This window comes from Podarcis gaigeae (assembly GCF_964106915.1).
Source record: "Podarcis gaigeae genome assembly, chromosome: 5".
Taxonomy (NCBI): Eukaryota; Metazoa; Chordata; class Lepidosauria; order Squamata; family Lacertidae; genus Podarcis; species Podarcis gaigeae.
In genome coordinates, this window is record NC_139681.1 from 25,629,032 (window position 1) to 25,656,805 (window position 27,774).

General features: G+C 42.6%; 1 protein-coding gene across 6 annotated transcripts in view; it reads left to right on the forward strand.

The window, feature by feature from the left end:
• GRID1 (glutamate ionotropic receptor delta type subunit 1) overlaps positions 1 to 27,774 on the forward strand; it is a 703,469-nt gene that overhangs the window by 387,254 nt on the left and 288,441 nt on the right. For all 6 annotated transcript variants that reach the window (XM_083740291.1, XM_083740292.1, XM_083740295.1 and 3 more), the window contains exon 4: positions 13,444 to 13,649. In XM_083740291.1, coding sequence (XP_083596417.1) covers positions 13,444 to 13,649 — 206 coding nt within the window. The remainder of the gene's footprint in view (positions 1 to 13,443; positions 13,650 to 27,774) is intronic.

The window sequence follows — 27,774 nt, forward strand, 5'->3', positions numbered from 1 at the left end:
CCCTTTTTGCATGCTGATTGCAGCATCTGGGCTTGACGAGGCATGTGACCCTCACCTGTTCCAAGTCTACTCCAGCTGAGGAATCACACACTTCCACCCAGAACAAGTGAGCCCCACCTGGTCAGCTAGGGAGCTGGGTTGTGGGCCTTTACTTGCCTCAGCCTCCTAAAGCTCCCCTCCCATTGCTCCCTACACCTCAGAGTCCCCTGTGTTTGTGGAGACAGGAACCCCTCTAGTGATGGGTCCTGCTGCTCTGGTTCCTGTGCATTGACCCCCATCCACTCGCCATCCTCTGTGACCCTGTGAGTACTTCCTTCCCCATCCCCATCTTGCCCAGGTGCATCCCAGTCCCTGCTACACCCCTCGCTGGGATCCTCTCCTTCTTACCCGTCATCCTGCCAGTTCACAACAAGGAGTAATTCCTTTTGCCTATGCTGAAACTTCCAATATATAGATTGCTTAGATTTTCTCAGAGTGTAGTATTATGAGAGAGGAAGAAGAACCTCCATCTATCTACATTCTTGCACCATGCATAATTTTATATTCCTCTATCATGCCTCACATGGCTCTCCTCCTCCCCCAACTAAGAAAGCCCTAAATCTTGTAACATCTTCACTTCAGAGAGTTGCTCCAAACCCTTGATCATTTTGCTTGCCCTTTCCACAGTTTCTGACTCTACAGCATCCTTCTTGAGATGTGGTGATCAGAACTGCCACCAGGTTTGGTTTGAGAGGCAGTTGGTAGCAGAAGCCAGCAGTTGTGCTCCCCTATTCACTTCTTGAGATGAAGAGGCCGATGATGTTGCTGTAAGAGACTGGGAAAGCTTAGCGCTGATCCCTCCCCCCTCCTTTCAACATGCATTTCCAGGAAAGCGCAAGACTTTTGAGGTTCTAGTGTAAGGATGCCAAACTGATAATTCTCAGGAATGGGTGGACATTGCCCTTACCGTATCTAGTGTCCTTGAAACATATTTTCATGGATTAGTAGCAGCTATGGAAGAAGGTGGAGAGACGAAAAGCTATTATATTCAGACTGGATGATTTATTACTTTGGAAATGGTGCAATTATGGCAGTGTGGAAAATTAAATGGGTGTGTTGAATGGAAATAGTTCTTCAGGGAATCCCTCTCCTGCATTGAGTTTGGTCTATGTCTGCTTGATTTTTTATGGTAATTAATTTCCTGAAATAGTTTCCTTTATGCATTTGACTATAGAATACTAAAATCCAGCAGGGGACCTGTGGTTGCCCTTTTGTCCTAAATGTGAAAGGGCTATTGTAGCCTTAAGGGTAGTTTTGATGTTGTTCTTTTCTGCTGGGCGTTTTGGGAGGTCCCTGCTTTCAGACCGTATCAGCTATTTCAGGAATGATAACAACAGAAGATTCAACAACTGCCTGTAGTAGTCTTCAAATATTTCTTAATATAAATCTATGCTTTTGATGGTTAGCGGGATATGGAATATAACTTGCTTGGCTTTTAATACTGCCCCTTTTCATTGTTTCAAAACACAAACCCACAAAATATATTAAGAGTGGTTTTGGATATTACCCAGAAGTAGGATTGGAGAGTTGGAAGGGAACTCCAAGTTCATTTAACCCAATCCCCTGCAATGCAGAATCTTTTGCCCAACGTGGGGTTCAAACCCACGGCCCTTAGATTATAAGCCTCGTGCTCTACTGACTGAGTTAAGTGAGGTCGCCATTTTTGAAGAGCAAAAAAGAGGAAACATTTGCCAGCTTCAGCTTTTAACAATGGATCGCTATGGCAGCTCTTATTTTACATACCCATGAAAAAGAGGATTTGTTCTAGAATAAGCAGACATATGGCAACCATAGGACTCAGCTAAGGAATGGGGTGTGTAGCTAAGGAGCATAGTGGATGCATAAGTGACTTAATGGATTTGTTCTTTGTGCTTTGAGTGAAAGTCCAAATGACAAAACACTCTGGCTCCGTGAATAGACAAGTGGGCTTGTACCCACATCTGGAACTCATACATCTTTGAGCAGGCATAGGCAAACTCTGCCCTCTAGATGTTTTTGGGACTACAACTCCCATCATCCCTGACCACTGGTCCTGTTAGCTAGGGATGATGGGAGTTGTAGTCCCAAAACGTCTGGAGGGCCGAGTTTGTCTTTGCCTGTCTTTGAGCTAAGCCTCTTAAAGATGTTTTGAGTGGTTGCCACAAATGTGTATGGGTCATTAAAGGGGTGGGCTTGACCCCATTCTGCATGAGTTTGTTTCAAGTCCCTGAATGGCTTGTGAGACTTTTAAAGGAAAGCATGGAGGCTGGGGTGCAGCCTGTTGCCACAGTGACCTCCATCCTTCCAGACAGCATAGGCGATGCTGAATTATATGGACCACGGGTCTCAGCACCATGAAGAATAATGTAACATAATCCCTGTGATCCTAAAGCCTTCATCTAGACAAGAGGTTGCCCTGTGCATCTCTGCGTGACTAACTGTTCAGTGCTGGTCTTCCTGCCTTGCCTTTTACCAGCTGACAGACATGCCCAGAACTATTCTTTATGGAGAAACATATGGCATAGCCACTTGCGAGAACATGTAGTTCTTTTTCTTTTAAACATAAACAACTTACATAAAAAGTATACATTGGTTTTCTGAAATTTAGGCAACCATGCCTCAGCATTGCCTTAAAAAGCTGGGGTGCAGAATTAAGCATTTTTAGGTTTGATTGATTTTTTTCTCTTCCATTTAAATCACTGGAAGTTTAAATTTGGCTTGATGGTGCTGTTGGCTGATTTATTTGGCCTACCTTGAAAGTACTTTTGAGTGACTGTGGAATATAGTGCTGTTCTTTTATTACTGGAGTTGCTTTAATTCTCAGGAAATGACTGACAGTCGAAAGGATAATTTAGAATTTTTTCCCTGTGAGCCAAAGCATCCCCCCACCAAGTTTGCAATATACATTTCCATTTAAAAGCGGTTTTAAATGGAAATGTTCCAAGCAAGTTGCCATATGAAAAGCTTTGGCACCGCACTTGAAAGGCTGTAGCACCAGTCAGAAAGTTTGATTTTGTAAAGCAATTAATGGGATAATAGTCTCCAGGGGTCAATCGAGAGAAGCAAGCTCTTGCTGCCCCCACATAGAAGAAAGAACATCAGGAAATATATAAAAATATAACTTGGCAAAAGCAGTTTGCATATGTGATTGAATTTTGTGAGCACACAGTATGAGATGATAGAGCTTGAAGCTTAATTTGTACACCCTTTTTTCTGTGATCTTAGTTCCACTGCTCCTGTGAAAAAAATAGCTTTTGTAGTGAAAACGTCCATGTTGGGTCTATGCCCCTGCCCTGTCTGGGTTGCTTTGAGAAGTATAGGAATTCCTTTGATTTTCTCAAGGACCATTGTTTTGTGAAGATAATTATCGATGCATTTGCTTCAAAGACTGTATTAAAATTGATTATGTTAAGCTGTCCATTTGGGCTTTGGACAAGGCAATACTAACAAGCTCACAGAAGCTATGTGTGGTACATAGACACAGAGGTTTTCCTAAATATTTTATTTAGGGTGTATTTTAATAGTCTTTTGGAAGCTGCCAGATGGGCGGGGTATAAATAAATTATTATTATTATTATTATTATTATTATTATTATTATTATTACCTCTTTCTGCCTTGGCTCTGAAGTGGAAGACATTCACAGCATTTTCTGCCTGGTGGTTTTCAGAAGACCATGCTAGCAGACTCTTCTTAGTCATGTCCCTCATTTCCATTTCTGGAACAAATTTTGCTTACTTTACTTACTTTAAATTCAATGAGAGTATGTTGTATGTGCTAAAAATACTGAAATGGTCTCCAAAAAGATGACCAGGGCATCTCTCATCATAGGCCAATAATTAGCCCCACCTGTTCATGCATTTGGTTGCAGAACTGCTCCTCAAGTCTGAGAATCAGACTTCTTGTCAAAAGAAACTTCCACCGCCCCCGCCCCAGACCAAAATAAAACTCATGTGAGTAGTGTAATGTCAGAGCAATGAACTCGCATGAGATTGTGGCTCCTCTCCCCTGAACTGGAAAATTGCAAGTTGAGATTTTCCACTTCACAGAAGGAAAGGAAAGATTTTGAGTGAATAGGCTGTGTTGATGTTACACTGTTTATGTGGGTGGACCAGCCATGTGAGCTGTTATTTGTGGAAGTGTAGCTGACTGATTTTAGGGACTGACTTGAAGAGAATAGTCTTCATTCAGAAGCGAAAATTCAGATGTTGATACAGAAACAGGAAATGTGGCTATATTGAGAATGGCAAAACTGGGCTACTACCTACTTGCAGTTTTCTTGTTTCGTGGTGAGGAGGAGCTTATGAAGAAAATGCTCATTTCCACTCATACTAATGATATTATCCTGAAAAAAGGACATTTCCCTGAACAAAATGACATTTACCGGTCTATAAATAGTGGCCCATGACTTCCTGAGAACCTTTCTGGTCATCTGAAGTTATCTTATTTGCATGCTTATTACAGCATCTGGGCTGAAGAAGGCATGTGGTGAAGTGTTTAGGAGGAGGAGCCAAGGCATTGTCCTTATTTCTTCTGTTTAAGTATTTGTGTTTCATTTGCCCTCTAAGACAAGGAAGTGAAAAATTTCAACCTCAAGAAACAAGGTACTAGGGTGGGCGGCAGCAGGGATTTAACAAAGTGAAAAGATGAGGTCTTTTTTCTTTTGACATTGGGGATATGTGTTTATTCACTTACATAATAGAATTTCTCTTGGGCACTTGTAGGTATGGAACCACAGTTAAAATCAAAGGACTTAAAAACTAAATTCTCAAATAAATGCTACTCCTTTATCACCTGCTGAATCTTACCCAGTGAATGCCCCAATCAAGGAGAAAGGCTTTACTGTTCTCTCAGGGATGCTGTAGTTGCATCCTTTCTTGTGAAACCAGCATTGAGGAGAGGTTTAAACTAGATAATCTGTAATATACTTTAGACCCTATGGTTCTGTGGTTAAAAATGATCATAACTTTCTCACAGGATGGAAATAAAAAATTGCAGGGAGCCATATTGGTCTACTACAAAAATAAGTAAACAAATAAATCCAAAAGTTAGAGTAGCAATTCAATACCTTTATTATAAAGTTCAGCACCAACAAATTACAAGGAACTGACCAAACTTTTGGTTTCCTCAAAATTCTTCATCAGGCTGAAAGTTAAGCAGAAATGAAAAGAAATTAGAAGTAAAATGAACAGATTTTGCTGGCCATTATGAAATACAGCAACGCTCCATTTTGTAATTGTTGGGACTTCTTCGTTAGTTATAATAAAGGGGATATAATACACCGGGGCAAGTGGTATTTGGTCCTCCAGATTTTGTTGGGCTCCAACTTTTGCCAACCCTAGCCAGCATGTCCAATGGTAAGGAATAATAGGAGTTGTAGCCCAGTAACATCTTCAGGGCCAAAGGTACTACATACATATAGGTTCTCTTGTTTATTATTGTACAATACTAATCACAAGATACTGTAATCAAAGGTACACCCATTGAAATACTGTTTGTGTATTTTGAGGATGGAGGTGGGTTGTGGGAGGGTTGTGTTCCTTGGTCTCTTCAGTGAGTCCAGAAGGTTTGCAATTAATATAATCCATGTAGCATCAGTCTAGACGTGCAGCACCAATAGCCTGTTTCATGGTCTGTACTGAGATTCAGAATGACACGTAGGGTATGTTGAAGCCTGTTAATGTGTGATGATAGTGTTAATGTCTTTTAAAGCTTTCACATACAGCCTGTAAAAAATGGCGCAAAACATAGCAGAGGCCATTATTGGAAGGTGTTGGGAATGGAAGAAGAGAAACCCAGGAAAGTGTAAACAAATCAATAATGTGTGCAAAAAGCAGCTCTTTGGGTAGCCTTTTTTAAAAAAATCATACTTTCTTTACGCAATCTTAAACTCTTCCAAGTTTAAGATTGCTTAGAGGAAGTATGATTAGAAAACACAAGGCCAAGAAGAGAAGTAGAGACATACAGGGAGGTATTAAAGCAGGAAAAAACCCCACACAAAGCCCCAAGAGGAGCATTTCATACCCTCCAACTTTTCTGAGATGAAAATAGGGGTGCCCAAAGGAAAAGTGGGACATTCTGGGATCAAATCAGAAACTGGGACTGCATCTGTAAATCCAGGCTGTCCCTGGAAAACAGGGACACTTGGAAGGTCTGGCATTCAAAATTAAGAAATAAAGAAATGTAATCTGTGATTGTTATAGTCTGTGAGGGGAAGCTGGGGTGCCAGCCAAACAGAGTGTCCAGTTCTGCTGCCCATTCTTCATGTTACCTTATTGCTGCTTCTAGGTGAAAGGTTTTCTTTCCTCTCAGGCTGCTGTTCATTACACAGCCTGAAACTCCTGGTATCTCCTCGAGAACCACACAAGCTAGCATGGAACTTGGCACTTTGATGTGTGTGAGGAGGGTATGTAAATGGAAAGCACCATGGTTTTGTAAACAAAGTGAATGTCACTGAAAGAATAAGCAAGGTTGTTCTTATGAAAAAGGTTTAAACATAAGAGTGGCTACGACTTCCGGTTTCCTGCCGACAGAAAAGGGAGCTTGGGTCTAGTTGGGGTGCCGTGGGCAGCACTGGCCTCTGTCCCTCTTTCCTTCCCGCCCTCCTCTGATGCCCTCTTGCGTCTCTGCCTCCCAAAGACTTGCATAGCTGTTTGTTGCAGCAGCCCTGGCTACAAGCTCTGCAAGCGAATGGAGCCTCTGGGGCTGGTCAGGGGGTGCTGGTTGCAAGGAACTGAGGTGGCCTTGGGGTAAGCAAGCAAGTGGATGAGGGAGCCCAGCTAGCCAGACTGTCAGCCCTTGCTGCTGGGAATGGACAGACAAGTCTCAGGCCCCTGTGGGGCAGTGTGAGGAAATACCTCTCTTTGGGGTGGGGGCAGCTCAGAGACCAGGGGTGGCAGCAGCGGCTGCCCAGAGGACTCCCAAGGAGAGGAGGCTGAGGGTGTTCAAAAAAGGGTGAGAGGCTGCCAGCTCTGCAGGCAAGGGATGCTATAACTGGGCTCCTGAGCCCCATGGGGGTGCCACAGAAAGAATGCAGTTGGTCAAGGGAGCCGTGGACTCAAAAAGGTTGAAAACCTCTGACTTAAGCAGATCTCATCCTCCAGAATGATGTGTGAGATTGTCCTGGTCTGAATGCCAAATGTCAAAAGAAGTCCCTGACTAATTATAGGCTGGGCTTACCTTTGATTTACAATCCAATCTGCACACATTCCAAAAGCCTCAAAGGCAACAATTTTCTCTGTCCTGGGTATACTGTACATAGTTTATCCTCACCTAATTAATTTGTGACACCTTCCAAGTTATCCCCCCCCCCCATAGGCAAAGCCATGAGTCAAGCCACAAACTAGCTTCATAATCCCCAAACACAGAACAGGATTTTTACTTTTTACAGCAGTCAATTTCCTTCACAGTGGTCAAACTTTTTCCTTTGATCGAGGCAATATGGTCAGTGACACAATTAGTGCAGGGCTAGTCAGCTATACAGCTGCAAATAAAACATTTTAAGTGTGTTTAAAGTGCAATATATAATGTGACACCAAATGGTGATTGTGAGCCTTATGGGAAATTCAATGTTTTTTGAAAAAAGGTTTAAAGAAAAAGCATTTTTGGAACTTTTTAAAATGTATATTTTATGTATAGATTCCACCTATGGGTATTATTGGACTGTATCAGCCTCTAGGCAGCAGTGGTTAGTTAAACAAGTCAGCCCATAACCCATGGTGTTGTTTAACTTGTTTAAAAACTGAGCTGTTCCTTCATACATAACACTAAACTGAGATGCTTTAAAAATGAAACTGAAACTTGTCGTGGGAAGAGAAGGGAGTAAATGAGACCAAGGCTTTGCTTAGTCTCAAGGAATTCCCCATGGTTTAGTGTTCCATGTTAACACAACCAGTGAAACAGGAAACTCAAAAGCTGTAAATTAAGACATTAAATCAGTGGAGCAAGTTGTAGGTGAATGGTAAAAGGCAATAGCAGATCTGTTCTTAAGCAAATTTAATTTTTGATGGAATTAAATTAAGAATGTGGATTAGGGATGTTTATTGTTTTCAGTAACTGTTTGAACCTCTTCACAGAACAAAAAAATTATCAAAGTCACAAGCTGTGGTATTTCTGATTAGAATTTTCCAAGACTCCCATTAACGAGAGACTCATGTTAATTTGTGGGAAATGAAGCAACTTTTGTTGTTGTTGTCAAACTTTGCCTTTGTCTGGTAGCAATACAATTACCATAGCTTTTTGGGTTTTTTAAAATCATGTCCTTAATCTATAGGTGTGTTATATGAGTCGGAAGGCACAGTGATCTAAAGTTAAGCCCCTTAGCTTAGGCAAATCACAGCATATAACCGGCAGGTATAATGATACTCTTCGCTAGCTTGGAAAATTGGTGTTGTCCACTTTGACTAACTATAAATGCCAATAAGATAAAGTGTTATGAGATAATAGGTAAAGGTAAATACAGAAGCAGTGAAGTGGTGGAACAAGGAAATCTAATGTGTACTGAGAAAGATTGATCCATGCTGATGATTCCACCAAGGACGAAGTATGTGGGAAATGTCTTTTCACAAGTGAGACTCAGAAAAGTAGCAATATAAACAGATTTCACACACACACACACACACACACACACAAACCCCACTGTATTTAGTGCCAAGGCAGACATTTAATTGTACATGCAGTGTTAATTTGTCAGCTGAGAAGCACATGCATTAAATGAAACAGCCATAAATGAGAGTTCTTTGGAAGATGGTAGGAGTTGAAACAAAATAATTTAATGAAAAAGGAAGATGGGAGAAAGAAGATTAGAAAACAACAAGTGAAAGGGTGGGCTCCCATTGTAAAAATACTGGTGTTGGGTACAATACAAACATGTACAAAGGAGACATAATGGCAAAAACTGACCATTGAGTGGGTACATGAAGGAGAGATAGGTTCTCCTTATATTGGCTACTCATCAGTTCTCCCTCTTTCCCAAATGGGGTAAAGGGTAAATGGGGTAAAGCTATTTAGTGAATCCATAGATTTAAAAGAGTGCTGTCCCACTCCCACTTATCTCATCAGCCCTCTCACCTGCATCCAAAGTCATTCTTGCCACATCTTAGCACCCACATACACACTCCCCTTTTCATTTACCTTGATGGCAGGAGCATAAGTAGCACTGGAGATTAGATGCCTGCCTCTCTCCTTTCCAACATCAATTGACTTATTGTCACAGGAGACTCTGAAATAACTGGACTTCCCACACCACACCTAATGTGAAGAATGGTTTCAGTAGGAAATTTAGTACCACCATTAAATCATTCCTTTGCAAAAGTGATTTGTGATTAGTATGATCAGTTATACAGGGAGAGATGAGTGATCCTGCATCTGTATCCACACTTTGACTGTGTTGCATTCTGTGGCTTCACCACATATGCCTGCAGACACCACCTTTTAAATGTCTGGTCCTTAATGTTCCCAGCTCCTCCTAGAAGAAAGGAACACATGCCTTTGTCCAATGTGAGCATTGGAGAATGGTTATTTAAAACAAAATCATGCACCCAGCTACCACCATTTTGTTTCCTTTCCAAAATATCCCAAGACATTCTAGTGTGACCACAAAACAAAACTGAGGATAGAGATTGGCAGATCATTCTATTTCTGATTCGCATCAGTGTTACAAGTGTTCATTTAGAAGTCTTCTCCTGTTTCCACATTAATTTGCCACATGGAAATATATGTTCAAGTCCTTTGTGTTGAAATACATAACTTCTTATGAAATTTATCACAGATTATATATCTGTGCATGCCTTTTATCTCAGAGTATGCATTTGGGTGTGCCTTTTATTCTTTCTTATTTTGCATTGAGCCTGGCTCGCCAATTTTGGAGAAGTGTAAAATCCAAAGGATTAATACATTTTGATCTGCACATTTGTCTGGGAGATGCTGATCAGGTCAGTAAGCTTTGAAATTCACAGAAATAGAATTACTTAAGCATCCCTAAGCAAGGATACGGTTATGCATATCTATCAAATAGTGGGGCTTTGTAGACCAGAGTGAGTGTGATTCTTAACGGCAGGAGACACTAGAGGGAGGAAGCAAGTTTGAGTCCCTCGCCTAATCCTGTCCTCAGGTACAGCTCTCTGCATTCTCCCATATAAGTGACTGTTTGCTAGTTCCACAGAGAAGTAAAGTTTTGAACTTGTGAGCAAACTATGGTGAGAGACAAACCTGTCATTCATTCTTGACAGTATGTGGCCTGGCACATCTTGAAATGAGTCCCACAATGGGTGAAGGTGCTCTGCATTATACCTGCCATATTTCCTCAGGTACACTATTCTATCGACCTAAAAGTCTTTTTGGTAGTATGCATAAAGGAGAACTGTGGAAACCCATTGGAATCTGATTCTAAGTGAGACCTTTGAATCCAAAGCCCATAGAAATTATTGGCAGTGACTTCCAACTTGTAGCTGGGATTGGAGCAGGAATGTGTGTGTGTTTTAATTAAAAATATTTTCAGTGCTTGCCTGCCATACATGATATGCAACATCTAGTCACTATTCAAGACAAAACACCTTCTTTCCCACTACACACATACCACGGTTCCAATTTTTCATTCAAACTTTCTGAATACTTTTGCTTTCCTATCTGGTTGCTCAGTGAGCTTGTGGAGAATATAATTCATCCTAAAGCAATAGCATCCTCATTCATCATCCACTGCAAATAATGTTCCTTTTTCCAAAACAGCTTTAGATGCTGGTAAAACGTAACGTTAGTCAACCCAAAAGGAGGATTGTCTATTTGTCAAGCTCTGCATTAATATGAAGAACCAGACAGTATTAAAAACAACCACTACTACTTTGTCACTGTACGTCATATACTATAGAGCCATAAAAGAATAAAGATAGCAAGGGATCAGAGAATCTGAATTTGCAAAAGGTAAACACCAGGATGATGGCATCAATAAAATATTTTATCGAGTAAATTGCATCCTTATCATTGTGATTATTATTTGAATGTGTATGCCCAGCAGTAGGTTGAATACAGACTTAGTTATACTTTACAAAGTATGAATCCAAGCCCTGTTAATTATGAATATAATCACACACACACACCACATATACTATATAATAATATCTCTCTTTTTGCTGTTTCTAAACAATTAGATTTAAAAATCTAAAGTTCCTGACACTTACATGTCAGGATTTGGCCTGTAGAGACCCACATCTAAACATCTCTCAGCTTAACAGAAGTTTTGTGATGCTAAAATAGAGGGAAGCACATTCATACATTTACACTAAGTTCCTTGGCTCAAGGGTGGATTCTGGACTTACTCAGTGGTCTTTTACTAATCACCACCCCTTAGCCTCTGTTATTGCCCCTCCCAAGGGAATATTGGTAATTTACCTTGTATGGCTGCTTTAAATATGGAGTAACTTCAGGGCACACTATGATCTATTCCAGGGGTGGCCAACTCTCAAGAGACTGCGATCTACTTTTAGAATTAAAAACTGGCAGTGATCTAGAATAAAAACTGGGTCAGCTCAAAGTTGTTGAACATTTTTTAGGGAGGAGAAAAGCCCCATTTTTTAGGGGTTAAAAAAAGCTTTTTGGGGCGGACTTCTGTTTTGGGGTGCAGGGTTAAAGGCAAGGGACAAAGGGGTAAAGTCACTCACAAGAAGATCACTATGGATGAAAACAGCAGCACGGAGAAAGCTCCATCTTCCCTTCAACAACAAAGGAAGGCAGGGTGAGGGGGCACGGCCGGAGTCAGTTTTAGTGATGCTAAGGAATGGGAGCCAGAGATCGACCGCGATCTACCAAAACCTCGTGGGGATCTACTAGTAGATTGCGATCAACCTGTTTGACATCCCTTATGTATTCCATAGTCAGGCAAACTAAGGCCCGGGGGCCGGATCCGGCCCAATCGCCTTCTAAATCCAGCCCACAGATGGTCTGGAATCAGCGTGTTTTTATATGAGTAGAATGTGTCCTTTTATTTAAAATGCATCTCTGAGTTATTTGTGGGACCTGCCTGGCGTTTTCACATGAGTAGAATGTGTACTTTTATTAAAAATGTATCTCTGGGTTATTTGTGGGGCATAGGAATTCATTCTTTTTTTCAAAATATAGTCCGCCCCCCCACATGGTCTGAGAAACAGTGGACCAGCCCCCTGCTGAAAAAGTTTGCTGACCCCTGACCTGTTCTAAACAAATAAGTGACATTGCACAACGGTATACAAATGTCCTATTGAAGGCAGTTGGTGCTGTAATGAGGAATATTTAATGTTAGGGAGGGCGGCTGAGGATGGAAATGGCATTCACAGTTGTATCTCTATGGCATGGGTCACATGTGCAGCGGCTCTCAGGATAAGGAAGTTCCTCCTATAACTTTGTTAAACCTCTCATATTATTGAGCAAAAATATCAAGTTACCGTTATTTAGTATGAGTTGGCAATGTTAGATACAAGGGGGCGGAATCTAATGATCTCAGTGTATTTCTATTGTGCAAAAATACCCACAGCTGGACACAGATGAAGATGTTTGCATGTAGTCCTGCACACTGCTTTGATCAAGGCACTTTCAAATTCAAACCATCAGCATTGGCATTAACGGTAGGGTACCGTTGTGTTGTGCCGCTGTTCCCAAATCCTAAAGCATTTAAACAAACAAACAAACATAAGACTGTGAAATCAGGCTTTGTCAGAGTCTCAGGTTTGGTTCTCACAGGCAGCTTGAAGACTGACCTTGATGGAAGTCACTGTGGGTTGCATGGAAATAGTTCCATGATATCATGCATTTGCCGCATTTAACATATCTCCAGGAAATGTAAGTAAAGGGCACCGCTCTGTTCACAGGAAACGTTCAGCGAGATGAAATTAACTTGGCAAAGCACACTGATAGCACACAGCTGAAGACAACGCTGTCTACCTTTTGCGGGGGAGCAGGGAAAGCCAATTGTTAACTCAAAACATGATGGCTAGAATACATAGAGCTAACAAGCTGTAGTTCTGGGAACCCAGACATTCCTCCGTGCCCAATGGCATCAGGTCTGGCACTACTATCAGAAAAGGCAAAGGCAGGGCTTTTTTCAGCTGGAACTCAGTTCTGGCACCTCTCAGGTGGGCGCCATTGCCATTATAGGAGAACAAGGGAGGCATTCATGATGAGTTCTGGCACCTCTTTTTCTAGAAAAATAGCACTGGGTAAAGGCATATTTGTGGGTTTTGTACCTTGAGCACCATAATGCCTTGGGTTGTCTTTGTATATGGAGACTTTCAAGGGTAGGTTTTGATATGGCATACAAGTAATTTATTCAAATAAAATTCCACTGGGCTGCCACTAGCCCCTGCAAGGCATCTCTTTGCATGTTGGCCTTTGTCATTGCTTTTTCTCCTTGCTCCTAGCTTTAAAACACCAAGAACATTATTTGTGTTTCTCTTTGGCAGATATCCGTGGTCTACAAGGATTTCTGGATCAAGCTTCAAAGCTAGGACTTGATGTATCTTTACAAAAAGTAGACAGAAACATCAGCAGGGTTTTTGCCAGCCTTTTCACTACTATGAAAACAGAGGAGTTGAATCGCTATCGAGATACGTTACGAAGAGCGATCTTACTTCTGAGTCCAAGGGGAGCACAAACTTTTATCAACGAGGTTAGTACATTATTTCTTGAAACAGTTTCTAGTTGTAATTCTAGTTAAAAAATAGCAATACTAGTTTGCAGTCTTGGGAACTTTTCTGAAAAGCACTCATTTGCAGAGGTGTGAGAGATATGAGGTGACACTAGCATATCTGAGAAATACAATTTCCACACTTGTGTCGTGGAGTTTGTGTTGGGTCTCTTCCGGTCTGTACTAAAAGCTCTGTGTAATATGCTGTTAGTCAGAGGTGTGTATATTGTGTTGGGTAAGGCCTAAATGACTCAGCATCCCTTTTTAATATTTCATCTGAATCGAGTGATGAGGTCTGCAAAGCTAAAACAAGTATTTAACTGTAGTATTTCTGTTCTGAAGTTGACAAGGAGTTAGATTTCATGTTGTCTTAGTTAAGCTGGTGAGTATGTACTTGAAGAGCACTGCACTGGTAGATGAATTGATACTGTCTTTTGAGGAGCATTAGTTATTCCATGAAAACTTGGATGGAGGACATGGGACTGTAGGGAACTGTTAATTGTGATTTGGAGAAAAGGGGTATAAGGAATTAAGAGAGATGGCTTGAAGTGTGAACTTCAAGGGATAGAGATCAGAAAAGAGTTTCATGTGAATATGCCTCAGAAATATTAGTTATCTGAAATGTGTTACACCTGATAATCTAAACAGAGGTGGGGAAACTCAGACCTGTCAGCATCGCCCTTGAGCCAGTGTACCAACTGGACTCATGCACTACAGCCCTGACTGGGCTAGGCGAGCTGGGTAGCACAGCCAGAGACCTCTTTTCCCACAGGAACAGGTCACAGTGCTGTGGACTCACAGCTTGGAGCTGAGAGCACCGGATTCACTGTCTCAATAATACAGTCGTTGCGCAGCAGCGTTTTGCAGAGTCTTTCAGAGTATAAACCAGTTGGAGAGCAGCTCTGTAAAATATCCTCCTTTATTCTATAACTACAGCTATAATACAAAACTATATACAGAGCTAAATATTCTGAGCATAAATCAATGCTATACTCTGAGTGCCTGCAGCTGCTCTTAGCAGCAATCTTATCTATAAACACGATCTCTTGCACTCTCTCTCCGACACACTGACTGACTCTCTCACACACAGATATTCACTCACTTGACTAATTAAGTAGAGAGCAGTACATTGCTCCTCCTCTCTGTAGAGTCAGCAGAGACCTCAGGAGATGATCAGGAGATTCTTGGGTATGGGAGGGGTGAAATCTCCTCATCCTCCCCCATTTCATCCGACCATTCAAGAATCTTTAACATAACTGCAATTTACACACACACTCCAAAAGTTGTTCTCTGCTTACAACCTTGATAACATATTTGCAGGTATCTCTCTCTCCCCTTATCTAAGACACTTTATCACATCATTAAACAGTTACTTCAACCACTCTGTGTCTATTAGGAAAGAGTTAAAGCATAAATCTCAACCTGTAGTTTACACAAAATACACATTGTGAACACACAAACGAATAAGCAGCTTCTGGAAAAATCTTCACACACATTTCTTCCTCTCAAATACAAATTGGCATTGCTGATTAGGCAGATTTGAACAAACCACTTTAAACACATGCTTGCTCCTTCAATCCTGATCCTTCAAATGTCAGGTAAGGAAATAAATGCAGCGTTTTGTGCCACTACTCTCAGCACACTTCATGCTAGGTTTAAAAACCCCACCAGAGTTGCATGTGACCGCAGCCTTTGCAAACTCTTCAGAAAACCTTTTCGGTGGCACACCCTTGGTTGTTCTCTCAGATCTGCGCAAAACCTTTTGATCCTCTTGTTCTGGTGCTTCCTCCTCTTTGGGAGAATGGGGAGCTAAAGTATATGAAGCTGCTAAGTCTGAATCAGCGTCAGACTCACCTGAGGCTTTTGGGCTCTGATAATCTGTGCCACCATCCGGATCTACATTGGCATCAGGATTATCAATCACATCAGAACTTGCCTCCCTCTTAACTTTCTTTGCCCCTTTTGCACCATCATCACAAACGGGATGGCACTGAAAAACGCCAACTCTGTCCCATTGTGGATTGTCGTCAATGCTCCTGGTCAGCCTTATGGTTTTCACGTCTGTGATCAGGACACGATAAGACCCCTTCTCATATCCTAGGAAAACACCATGTTCTCCACGCTTACTCAGTTTGTCACTCTGCGAGGTGTGCACCCAAACCACTGAACCAAAAATTTTAAAGTGCTTCACACATGGCTTCCTTCCGTGAAGCATCTCATATGGGGTGCAATTCACACTAGACTGGTACCTCCTGTTATACACGTAACAGAAAAATGAAAGAGCTTCGGCCCAAAAAGGATTGGGCAGCCCCGAATCATGCAACAGTGTTCTGATTCCTTGCTGCAGGGTCTGGTTCATTCTCTCACATAAACCATTCTGCCAGGGCGATCTGGGCGTGGTGGTCCTATGCTCAATGCCCTGTTCAGAAAGAAAAGCCTCAAACTCTTCTGAACAAAACTCTCCACCCCTGTCAGTGAAAAAACAATGTACATTCTCATTATGTACATTCCTGAGCCATTTACAAAACTGACGAAACTTGGTAAAGGCTTCAGACTTTTTCTGTAGCAGATAGACCCATGCATATTTAGAGTAGGAGTCTATCAGAACCATGAAAAACCTTAAATTGCCTCTAGAGAGCGCTAGAGGCCCCACTAAGTCTGCATGAATGTCTTCGTATGGTTTCTTGGCCTCTCTCCCAGACTCTGTACCTTTGGGAGCTTGCTTTGCCTTACTCTCAGCACAAGAAACACATTTCATGTGGTAGGGACATTCTTTCAGCTTCATACCCTGAACCATATCAGGCTTTTTTGCCACAGCCTGGAAATTCAAATGACCATAAACACGGTGGTAATAATGAATACATTGGTAATGCAACTTCTCATTCTTATCAATAGACAAATTGCAACACTCTTTCTCAGTTGCTTCTGCAGTACCTGTACCTGAAACAAAAGGCAATTGACACAGACCATTTACACATTTTGCATATAGAATGAGCTTGCCATCTTGACGAATTTCACAGCAAGATTTAGCAAACACCACCTTAAAACCCTGATGATCAAGCTGGGAAACACTCAACAAATTGTCCTGAATATCAGGCGCATATAGGACATTCTTAATTGTTGCATTCAGGCTCTTTAAGAACACAGTTCCCTTAGCCTCACTCGTGAGAACTGTCCCATCTGCTTGATGAATTTCTTTCTCTTGCTTCTCAAGCTGAACAAAGAGATCCTTATCTTTGGCTACATGGTTGGTACAGCCAGAGTCGATCACGAAGAAACTCCGCCCACGTTGATTGGAACAGCGAGAGATCAAAACCTTTGAAGTAGTAGGTGCTTGGGGATTTCATCCTCCTCCCCCTCTGCCTCTGAAGTTTCCCTTTTTCTTTGAAGATTTCTTGCAGCACTGGAAACTCAAATGGCCTTGTGCTCCACATGAAAAGCACCGCTTCAACTTTAGTGCTTTAACAGCAGCAGTTTCACTTTCACCTTCCCCTGCTGAAGATTCAAACACATTTTCAAGCACATTTTTAACAGCACCATTGTCCCGGCTTTCTTTAACGGCCTGTCTGCGATCCCACTCATTCAAGAGCACGCTAGACACATAATCTTCTGTTAGCCGGTCAGAAGGCATTGTAGAAATCTGGGCAGCTACTCCATCGTAAGAATCATCTAGGCTATTTATCATCAGCATTGCAAACACAGCCTCTGAAATAGCCAGGTCTCGCTGAACAAGGTCCTGTCTGAGACGCTTTAACTGAGATAGATGGCTAGGCAAATCACTACCTTTCTGCAACTGTAACCTGCACAGCTTCTTGAAGAAAATCATACTGGAACCAGCATTTTGTCTCAGATGCATACCTCTCAACTTATGCCAAACAGCTTGTGCAGTCTCTTGACCCTCTAAGTTTACCAGCAAGTGGTCTGAAACACTCAAAACAATCGGCCCTCGGGCTTTCATATCTGCAGCATGCCACTCAGCCCAATCATCATCATCTTTATCTGGAGGGTCATCTTCTATGGTGTGAAATAGCTTTTCCCTCTGCAAAAGCGCTTTCATCTTAACTTGCCAAACTGCATAGTTTTCAGGCGTGAGGAGGGGAAAGGACATAGCCATCTGGCCAGAATGTGCACAGGCCATGTCTGCTATTACTTAGAGCAAGACACTTCCCTCGTGCAAACACAGATAAAGCCTTGGACTTCTTCAGCCACTCTCTCTCCCACTCAAAGCGCAATTAACAGGCAAACAGGGATGCTATCTTCTTTCTTTGGCAGTCAGCAACATACCTCAAGCAGCAGCAACAACAACAGCGGCAGCTTGAGCACTCTGCTCCAACACAGCTCTGCTTCTAGGCACCACAAATCAGCCCAGCATGCAGCCTCTGTTCCGCCGTCCAGCGATCAGCAACCTCAGGCGACTGGGACGACTGGGATGACTGGAACAACGACTGGTCAGACGACTGGGCCCATAACCGATGTCAGCATCGCCCTTGAGCCAGTGTACCAACTGGACTCATGCACTACAGCCCCGACTGGGCTAGGCGAGCTGGGTAGCACTGCCAGAGACCTCCTTTCCCACAGGAACAGGTCACAGTGCTGTGGACTCACAGCTTGGAGCTGAGAGCACCAGATTCACTGTCTCAATAATACAGTCGTTGCGCAGCAGCGTTTTGCAGAGTCTTGCAGAGTATAAACCAGTCGGAGAGCAGCTCTGTAAAATATCCTCCTTTATTCTATAACTACAGCTATAATACAAAACTATATACAGAGCTAAATATTCTGAGCATAAATCAATGCTATACTCTGAGTGCCTATAAACACGATCTCTTGCACTCTCTCTCCGACACACTGACTGACTCTCTCACACACAGATATTCACTCACTTGACTAATTAAGTAGAGAGCAGTACATTGCTCCTCCTCTCTGTAGAGTCAGCAGAGACCTCAGGAGATTCTCAGGAGATTCTTGGGTATGGGAGGAGTGAATGTGGCCCTCATGCCTTTCTATATTGGTTGTGTGAACTCTCATTTGGAAAATCATTCACTGGCAGTGCTCCGTGTCCTCTTCAGCATGACTGGAAGCTGTTGTTGAACAGGGATGATATCACTTGATTTCCTAAATCAGGGGTCAGCAAACTGAGGCCTGCGAGTCGGACCAGGCCCAATTGCCTTCAGGGTCTGGCCTGCGGATTGTCCATGGATCCGCATGGGGATTCTGTTTATTTGGGCTGCACCATTTCCCTCCCTGCGCTGTTCCACCCCCCGCCACTCCCTCACACACACTGTGGCGGGGCCTCCTCCCTACCTCCTCCTGGCTTCTCCCCTCCCTGCCTAGAGAAAGAAGGGGGTTGGGCTGAGCTGGCTGAGCGCCATTTTAAGCAGCCCCTCCCCGGAGCCAGCCCTTTCACGCTGCTCATCTTCTCTCCGCTGTTGTTGCCGCTGCTGCCCTGGTGCTCCTGTGGGCCAGAGAGTGGACCAGACAAGCTCACTCTGCCTACCTGGGAAGGTAAGCACAGTGGCTGGGGCTGGGGAGGAGGACTACTTGCCCCCCTTCTTCCAGCTCCGCCTCCCAGTGCTGCTTCTTCAGCCCGCCACAAGGTCTGAGGGACAGTGGACTGGCCCATGGCTAAAATTTTTTGCCAACCCCAGTCCTAAATGAAGGATGAAGAGGGGTGTGTGTGTGTAGCAATCCCCGAATTTCACAAGGCTAGAATGTAGCCTACTTTGCAATGGACAGTGTCCTATCTGTTGCTCCATCCTCTATTTGTCTCTGTCCCCATCCACCACTGCCACGTGGTCCCAAGAAGGATCCTCAGAAGGACTGAGAAAGGTTCCTCACCCTAATCTAGGTTGCCTTTGGAATCAACCTTTGTATTGAGCCTAGTAGTAAAAGTCGAAAGATTTTACAATCTGAAGAGAAACCAGAGTGTGTGATCTGGGTGCCCTGTGAGCTGAGCCATGTAGCAGAACTCCACCAGCACAGTATATATTTAATTAACTAGTAGTCATCCACACCACACCACTAATCTTATTATGGCAGCTCAATGTCAGTTCTTCCTTATTAATCTACAGCAGTAAGTATTTGTTGCCATCCTTTTTTTAATCTTTAGAATTGTTGGAGATGAAACTAATTACAATTCAGGTGTAACTGTTGGGCAGCAAATCTGATTACCGTTATTATCTTGTGGGATAATATTGTCATTTATTAATTTTCACACATTGTCTTCTAAAATGAAATAGATTATTAGTAACTTGGAAATCAAAAACACAAGTGCCAGAGCTCAGGTAATGCCACATTTGTACACCGAGGGAATGTGATCTTAATTGCTCTTCTTTCAGTTTTTGTTCCTTAGCCAATGTGACATTGAAGTATTATGGTAGTTCATCACTGCTTTACACTTTGTATTTAACACTTTATTTAATTTATGATTGGCTGCCTGGTGTGAACATGGAATGCAGACTAAATTTTCATAATAAAAAATGCAAATGGTTAGGTATTTATATGTGAGTGAAAAAAAGACTGAATAAGAAATAAGCAAGAACTAACTGTCTTGAGCATAGCAGATATTTTGTGGAAGGCAGTGTTTTTAAAATGCTCTGCCTTAAGAATCCATTTCCTTTTTAGCACCTGCCAAAGAGCTCATACAGGCTTTCAACAGAATCTTTGTGCATATAACAAAGGTTTGCGAAGTTTTTTCTGGGGTGCATACTTGGTTCACATGGGGTATTTATTGCACTGTGCAAACTAGTGTGTGCCCTGGAATACTGAAATTGAAATACTTCGTTGTCACTTGTACAACTTGTATACAGCGAGATTACATAATATATATTCAACAATCTTCTGTAGTTGTTTGGAAAAATAAGTATTTGTTGTTGAGTTACCTTTAAGGAAAGCTTGTCCTCCATTATTTGTGGTCTTATTGAGGGACAAACAATAAGCTTCTGAGCCAACCACAGGACTCCCCAGAACTGAGTTTGAAAGCCACTGGAGTAAGGTATTAAAATCAGTTCAACCAGCTTAGTTTTCCAATGCTCTTTGAGTATCACTAATACGATTTTCTCTATATATTGGCTTTCTTCCAGATCTTGAAGGATACACCTATGAGTAGGCTTTCAGATTTGCTGAAAAGAAAGTGGTTAAATCAGAGGCTGAGTTATATTTCTTTTCATTCTAGCAACCGTATTTCATTACATGCTATCAAACCAGTCACCTCTAAAATCCATAACTCCTGCTAATATTCATGAGGTTTGCATTCACATGTTGGAAAGGCAATAGCCCTGCAGGACTGTGAAGTTTAAAGGGTAATGTACTAAATTATCATGCTGCTTTGGCCATCCCCAGAGAAAAGTGCTATTACAGGAATTATTAGGGCTAATGATCCTGATATTTTTCCAGATCCCTGCAGGAGTATAAGTCTGGGCTGAATTAAGAAGTAATTTGTTCAAAAATCTTCTGTTACTGAATCTTGATTGATTCAAAAAAAAAGCTTTAGGAAAGGGAAGTATGTAATCTCTCTAAAGGCTCTGTGCATTTGCAATATGTTGAAGGGAGTAATTCAACAATCATGTCGGCCACATGGAAGCTAGCAGGTTACTTAACTCCATAGTATTTATGCATCTGTGGACCCCGTGCACACCATTACAATCACAGGAGGAACAAAGTATGGTGTTTGAGATGGTTTTCAGCAAGGCATTAAATGTGTTTTTATTATTTATGGAATAAAAGAAATATTGTCCCATTCCCAACAACCACAGCAGGTTTGACTAAATTTCCAACCATAATGGTGAGGCTGAGGAGCTGTCCAGCACAACAGGAGCATGCTGTATGCAAGGTAGACTATCTCAGCAATGGAGTTATCCAACCAAGGAGTTCAATAAAATCACAAAGAGCTGGGTGGAAGTGGATTATACAAGAGTCAGTCTACAATGAGCAGATCTTCTCCTGTGGCTTCACCCCATCTAGGAGCATCACAGAACTTGGACCTGGACCATACTTTTGGTTCTTATTTTCTCCTCCCATTTAGGAGATGGAAGGTCCCATGCAATCCTGTGTGCATTGTACTTTCTTACTGCAATTCTTCTCCCAGGTCTTTGGGGTGTGCGTGTGCGAGATGGAGGATACCTAATCAGGAGGCATATTTGTTACCTTATTCAGGAAACCTTCCAATACATCCTTAGGATATTTTATTACCATAATAAGAATAGTCTAAGAATGTGATGGCCTGGGAATCCAATTCAGAGGCTGAACCGGAGGAATCTCAGCCCACACAGGAGTCCCCGCCTCCAGGGCCGGCTGAACTGGGGCAGGGCCTTGATTCTGAAGCGCCTGCACCTGTGCCGGATCCTCAGGAGCAGGCACCAGGTGAATCCACTCTGGCTCCGGAGGGGGTTGAGGACACAGTGCCTACAGGTGCGCCTCTCCCAGCCCTGTCAGGGGAAGGTGAGTCTCCCCCTGGGTCCAGTAACCCTCCAGCCTCTCCTGAGCTGCAGAGGCTCAGGGCAGAGAGGCGGAGGGAACTGGTTTCTCCCAGGAGGAGTGCTCGCCTTAAGGCCAGGAGAGGCGGGTCTCCTGGGGGCCGGGACCGCCCCTGGCCTCAGAGAAGATAAAGGCCAGTCAGCCCGGTCCCAGGGTGCAGGAGCAGCATCATTGAAGAGCTGTTTCGGCCAGCACCCAGTCCTGTTCCCCCAGAGTTCCTGTCCTTGCCCAGCTCCTTGCTTTGGACCCCGCTTCGCCCGTAGAGGACTGTCTGCCGACCCTCGACTCAGGTCCTGGACCTCACCCCACGGTAACCTCCCCCTGGGACCAGCACAAAGAATGACAATATTGTATATTTTTTACTTTTAAACGTGTTTTTCAACTTTCTGTGGCATTGTGATTATAATGAATTTAAGGAAATTTGTGGAATATCTACTGATATTCTGGATGAAGGTTAAGTGCTAAGAAGTATGTAATGTTGCTATTAAAGCTTTATTTATTTATTTATTTTTAAAAAGAGAGTGTATACAAAAAGACAAATCCATTTTGGTCCTAATTATTTTAATGGAGCCACCACAGAAGTGCAAATGGTTTGGATCACAGCACCTTTGGATGTGTCGTTGTTCCATTCTTACTCAACTATTTTTAAAGCTTTTCAAGCATTACAACAAATTAAATGTATATATAAACTATTTTGTATCTCTGTTCACCTGTGTCTGAAACTAAACAAAAAGTTAAAAGAAAAAAAGGAAAGAAATTGATTAAAGAAAAACTGAAGGAAAAATGGAAGAAAGGTTTCCTAGTAAGAGTATATTAATCTGTTTGAAATCTATATATCTCTCATACTCAATACACTGTGCAGTCTGAAAATTATTGTTTTCTGCAGCTATAATCAAAGGTTAACCAAATGACTAGAAAATCTTTCAAGTATCTCATAAAACTCCCATTTCTATGGTAAAGCTAAATATTTCTTCATCTGATGTTATGAGATGTTTGCTTATAAGTTGCTACAGTGAAAGGTGAATTTGTCAATTTAATTCAAGGAAAACTTAAATATTTAAAAATCAAGAATGCAAGCAAGCTTCATTCCCCCAATTTTAGATGTGCTTAGATGTGATAGTGCATTTTCCCCAGTGTCTGGAGATGTATTACATGTGAAATACTTGGGCTGAGATTCTGAACAGTCTGAAGAGTCTGATCAGCAAAATGTTTTATTTATTTATTTAGACACAACTCCCTTTTGCCTCAGATTCTAAAATATTGCACCTTGCAACACCATGTGCTTTTCTGCTTGAATGATGATTAGCCTCTCACTAGGTTTCCCCAACTTTATTATTATTATTATGCTAAAGGTAAAGGTAAAGGTACCCCTGCCCGTACGGGCCAGTCTTGACAGACTCTGGGGTTGTGCGCCCATCTCACTTAAGAGGCCAGGGGCCAGCGCTGTCCAGAGACACTTCCGGGTCACGTGGCCAGTGTGACATTGCTGCTCTGGCGAGCCAGAGCCGCACACGGAAACGCCGTTTACCTTCCCGCTGGTAAGCGGTCCCTATTTATCTACTTGCACCCGGAAGTGCTTTCGAACTGCTAGGTTGGCAGGCGCTGGGACCGAGCAGCGGGAGCGCACCCCGCCGCAGGGATTCGAACCGCCGACCTTTCAATCGGCAAGTCCTAGGCGCTGAGGCTTTAACCCACAGCGCCACCTGCGTCCCCTTATTATGCTACAAGGTGCTTAATACCTGAGAATGGACCTGAGGCACTGAGGTAATGAAGATCACCGTGTGAAGTGGAAAGCCTTAAACATTTCATGAAGAAAGCTCCTCTATGCAATAGCAACAAAAATAAACATTTGTGGATTACTAGTGATTCTTATATATTGGTACCTCGGGTTAAGAACTTAATTCGTTCTGGAGGTCTGTTCTTAACTTGAAACTGAGGTACCACTTTAGCTAATGGGGCCTCCTGCTTTCTTGCATTTCCTTTTCATTGGGATGGTTTTCATTGCTGCCTCCTGTATAATGTTGCTAGCCTCCATCCATAATTCTTCAGGCACTCTGTCCACCAAATCTAAATCCTTAAACCTGTTCCTTACTTCTGCTGTGGATTCATAGGGGATTTGATTTAGATTGTATCTTACTGGCCCAGTGGATTTTCCTACTTTCTTCAGTTTAAGCTTGAATTTTGCTATAAGAAGCTGATGATCTGAGCCACAGTCAGCTCTAGGTCTTGTTTTTGCTGACTGTATAGAGCTTCTCCATCTTTGGCTGCAGAGAATATAATCAATCTGATTTTGATGCTTCCCATCTGGTGATGTCCATGTGTAGAGTCATCTCTTGTGTTGTTGGAAAAGCATGTTTGTGATGACCAGCTTATTCTCTTGACAGAACTCTATTAGCCTTTGCCCTGGAGCAGGAACCGGCAAGCCACTCCAGTATCCCTGCCAAGAAAACTCTATGGGCAAATCTTTAGATAGCTCTAAAGATGTTGTTTATAAGCAGATGTGCAGCAGGCTATGGTTGCATATAGAGGCTGAGCATTCTGAAATCCAGGAGTATGGATGTAAGCAGAAGAGTGAGTAGATGGGATAACCTTTTGCACACTAGGCTCTATCCCAAGTTTTTTCCCTTAGCTATAGGGCCTCCTTTTCCTGTGAGTTCATATGACTGGCATATGATGGCATAAGTAAAGTAGCGAGGACAGGGAGTTCCAGCATGTGACCTGAAGCCTTGATCACTGCCAGCTCTCCAAGTCTCTGCCAGCTGCCAGCATGAGCAAATGGCCACAGTTTTGTTGATGGTGATACTACTGGTGGTGCTGGGCCTGGTAGGAGCTGTGTCATGTATTCTGCTCATTACTGATCCAGAGCAGAACGTATAGTTAGCAGAGTAAAAACTTAAACACATTGTGGGATTCCCCAAAAATAGACCAGAGGCAATTGTATTTCATCCAGCAGAGCTTTACTGATACTGAAGGCAAATGGGCATAATGGTCACAAATCCAATACATTCAGGATTGGAACTGTCCATAAGAAATCCAATTGCAGTAGACTTAAACTTAAACTTACAATAACTTATAATAAGATTAAACCTTAACACTAAGCATACAGAACAGAACACCACACCAGAAGGAAAGAGAAACAGAAAGAGAGTGAAACCCAGGCTCCTTCTGGCCTTGCTTTTATTGTCATGCTGTTCAGTCTTGTATGCTTAAGCCAAGAAATTGTCTCTTCAAAGATATTTAGCACTAGTAGACACATCAATGGCACGAGACAACTGAAGAAGCCCAGAAAACTGTGCTCAGGGAGTGTGCTATCCGCCAACCTCAACAAATCAGCAGCCTCTCAACTGCATGGACTGCTAGGGTGAAACAGGGATAGGACGCTGGCATCCTGTCTTCTTTATTACCTCATACGCTGCTTCCTCAGCACCTCACAGCTACTGGGAACAACGTTGAACTTACCCTTTTCTTGAATCTTTTTGAACTTATTTAAAAAACAAAAATGAAAAACTGAGTCAAGAATTTGTAAGAACCTAGTAAAATCTGATATTGCAAGTTCACTTTATTTTAGGTAGTTTGTAATTTTTCATGGCATATTCTCACATATTTGATAAATGGTGTAAAATTATTTTTGAACAACTGTGTGAATATTTGTCGCCAATGTGCTGTACGAGTTGCACTTACTTTTATAGACAGCATGACCTTGACAGAAAAAGATAACAGAACCAGTTTAAGCCAGCTGTACTTGGCTTCTCTGAAGGAATAACCATCATGAACCTTCTGCTTGTTTCTTTCACACACACAAGCCTCCAGAACCCCTTTGAATCAGTTAGAATAGGAAAGATCTCTACACATGAGATCAATACTTTCTGTGCTAAGAAATGCAAACTGACAGGCTGCACCTGCATAAAGATGTATTGAGTCCTTCACGAATGATGCCAGTTGAACCCAATGGCCATACATTCCTAACATTTCAGCTTAACTCTTCTTTGGAATGGTTTGCATGGCCTAGTTCTTTATTCTGTGAACCATATGTATGTCCAAATATGAAAGGCATCCTCATCACCATGATCCTCATCATCAGCATATATTGGGGGGGGGGGGGAGATAGTAGTTGCCATGTTGGGGGAGGAGGAAGATGACCCAGGAGACCACTGTGGGGTGGTCTGTGTGCAAGGGGGAAGGCTACAGAAAAAGGTGAATGTGAAAACTGGTGCCAAGTGAGGCTGTAGGGTAGAAGGGAGAAGTGGCTTCAGAAATGAGGTTGGGAGGGTCAATAGGGGGCTTATTATTTTCATGAAGTGAGAAGGAGAGGTCTAGGGAGTGGTACTGTGATGGCTTGTGAATGCTCTTCACAATAAGTACCTCTGCTCACTCATATATATATATATAGTCTTTATTTTACATATTACAGACAGCGCATTACAATCATGCATCTGAATCCTCCAGTTCAGATTCTGGGAGTGGCCTACGCTGGCTTCTCCTGCAACAGAAAAGGCGGGGAAGTTTCATGTGAGGCCTCTCCCCCCTCCTCTTTAACGCTCTCCTTTCCCTGGCAGACGGAATAGGCATTGTCTCACTTTCTGTGCCAGAACTTCCTGTGCAGTGCTGAGGCTCTGGTTCAACATCAGAGAGCCTTCCCGCCTCCTGGCTTTCCCCTCTTTCCTCAATCTTCACTTCCTGCCCACCTCCCTCAGCCTGTTCCTGCTCGTCCCCTGCATTCTCTGGCAGTACCATGACAGGTACTGTAGTAATGTCGTCCCCAACCTCTTGCCCCTCCCTTCTCCTGCCTCTGCTCTCCGGCCAGGCTAGGACGCCCAGGGCAAGGTGGGCAGACGTATTACTTTTTGCAAAACAGAACAAACACGACTCGGTAGGGCTGCCACCACTCCCTCTTGTCCAGGGGACCCAGAATCACAACCCAGGGAGAAGGCTGTGACCCGTTATCCTGGCCGTCCCCCACTCCACAAGCTGCATCCACAGACTTGCAGGCAGAAGTTCTACGGTAGAGCGTAACCAAGCGTAAGGCTAGGACTTAGCTATTCCCTCCGGAAAGGCACACAAACTAAAAGTTTCATTCTTAAAAGGTTTATTTTAAAATAACATAAGAAACATGCTAGAATAGCAGGCACTCTTTTGGACGTTACAGATAAAAAAAATAGCAAAGATACATAGTGTAACTAACTCTACATACTCACAACTCTAACACAAGATAGGATAGCTGAAGTTCTTTAGGAATCTGCAAGTTGAAGACTTTCGAAGACCTCCATTTCAAAAGGACGAACGACGGCTATTAAGTTGGAACAATAGAGCCGGGCATCTCGGTGATTTGCATAGCAAGGCAGAGAGCCAAGAGCAAGACAATTCCTTGATCTTTTATTCCCAATTCGCACTTGGTGTCGTAACTTTCAAGCCAATCATAAGACTCAAATTATTTTCAAATGCGCCAATGACCAGCTTGCTAGTCAATCAATTTACCTCTTGACAGCTGGGCCAATTTGGAATTTAAACTTTAAATCAAAGGGCTTCCTCCCTTCCGTGGAAATTAGCCAGAAACACATTCCCAAGCAATTCAAGGACAGATAGCATCATTGGGGGGGGGGGGATGTTTACACCATCAAACTCAGGTGTTAGTTCT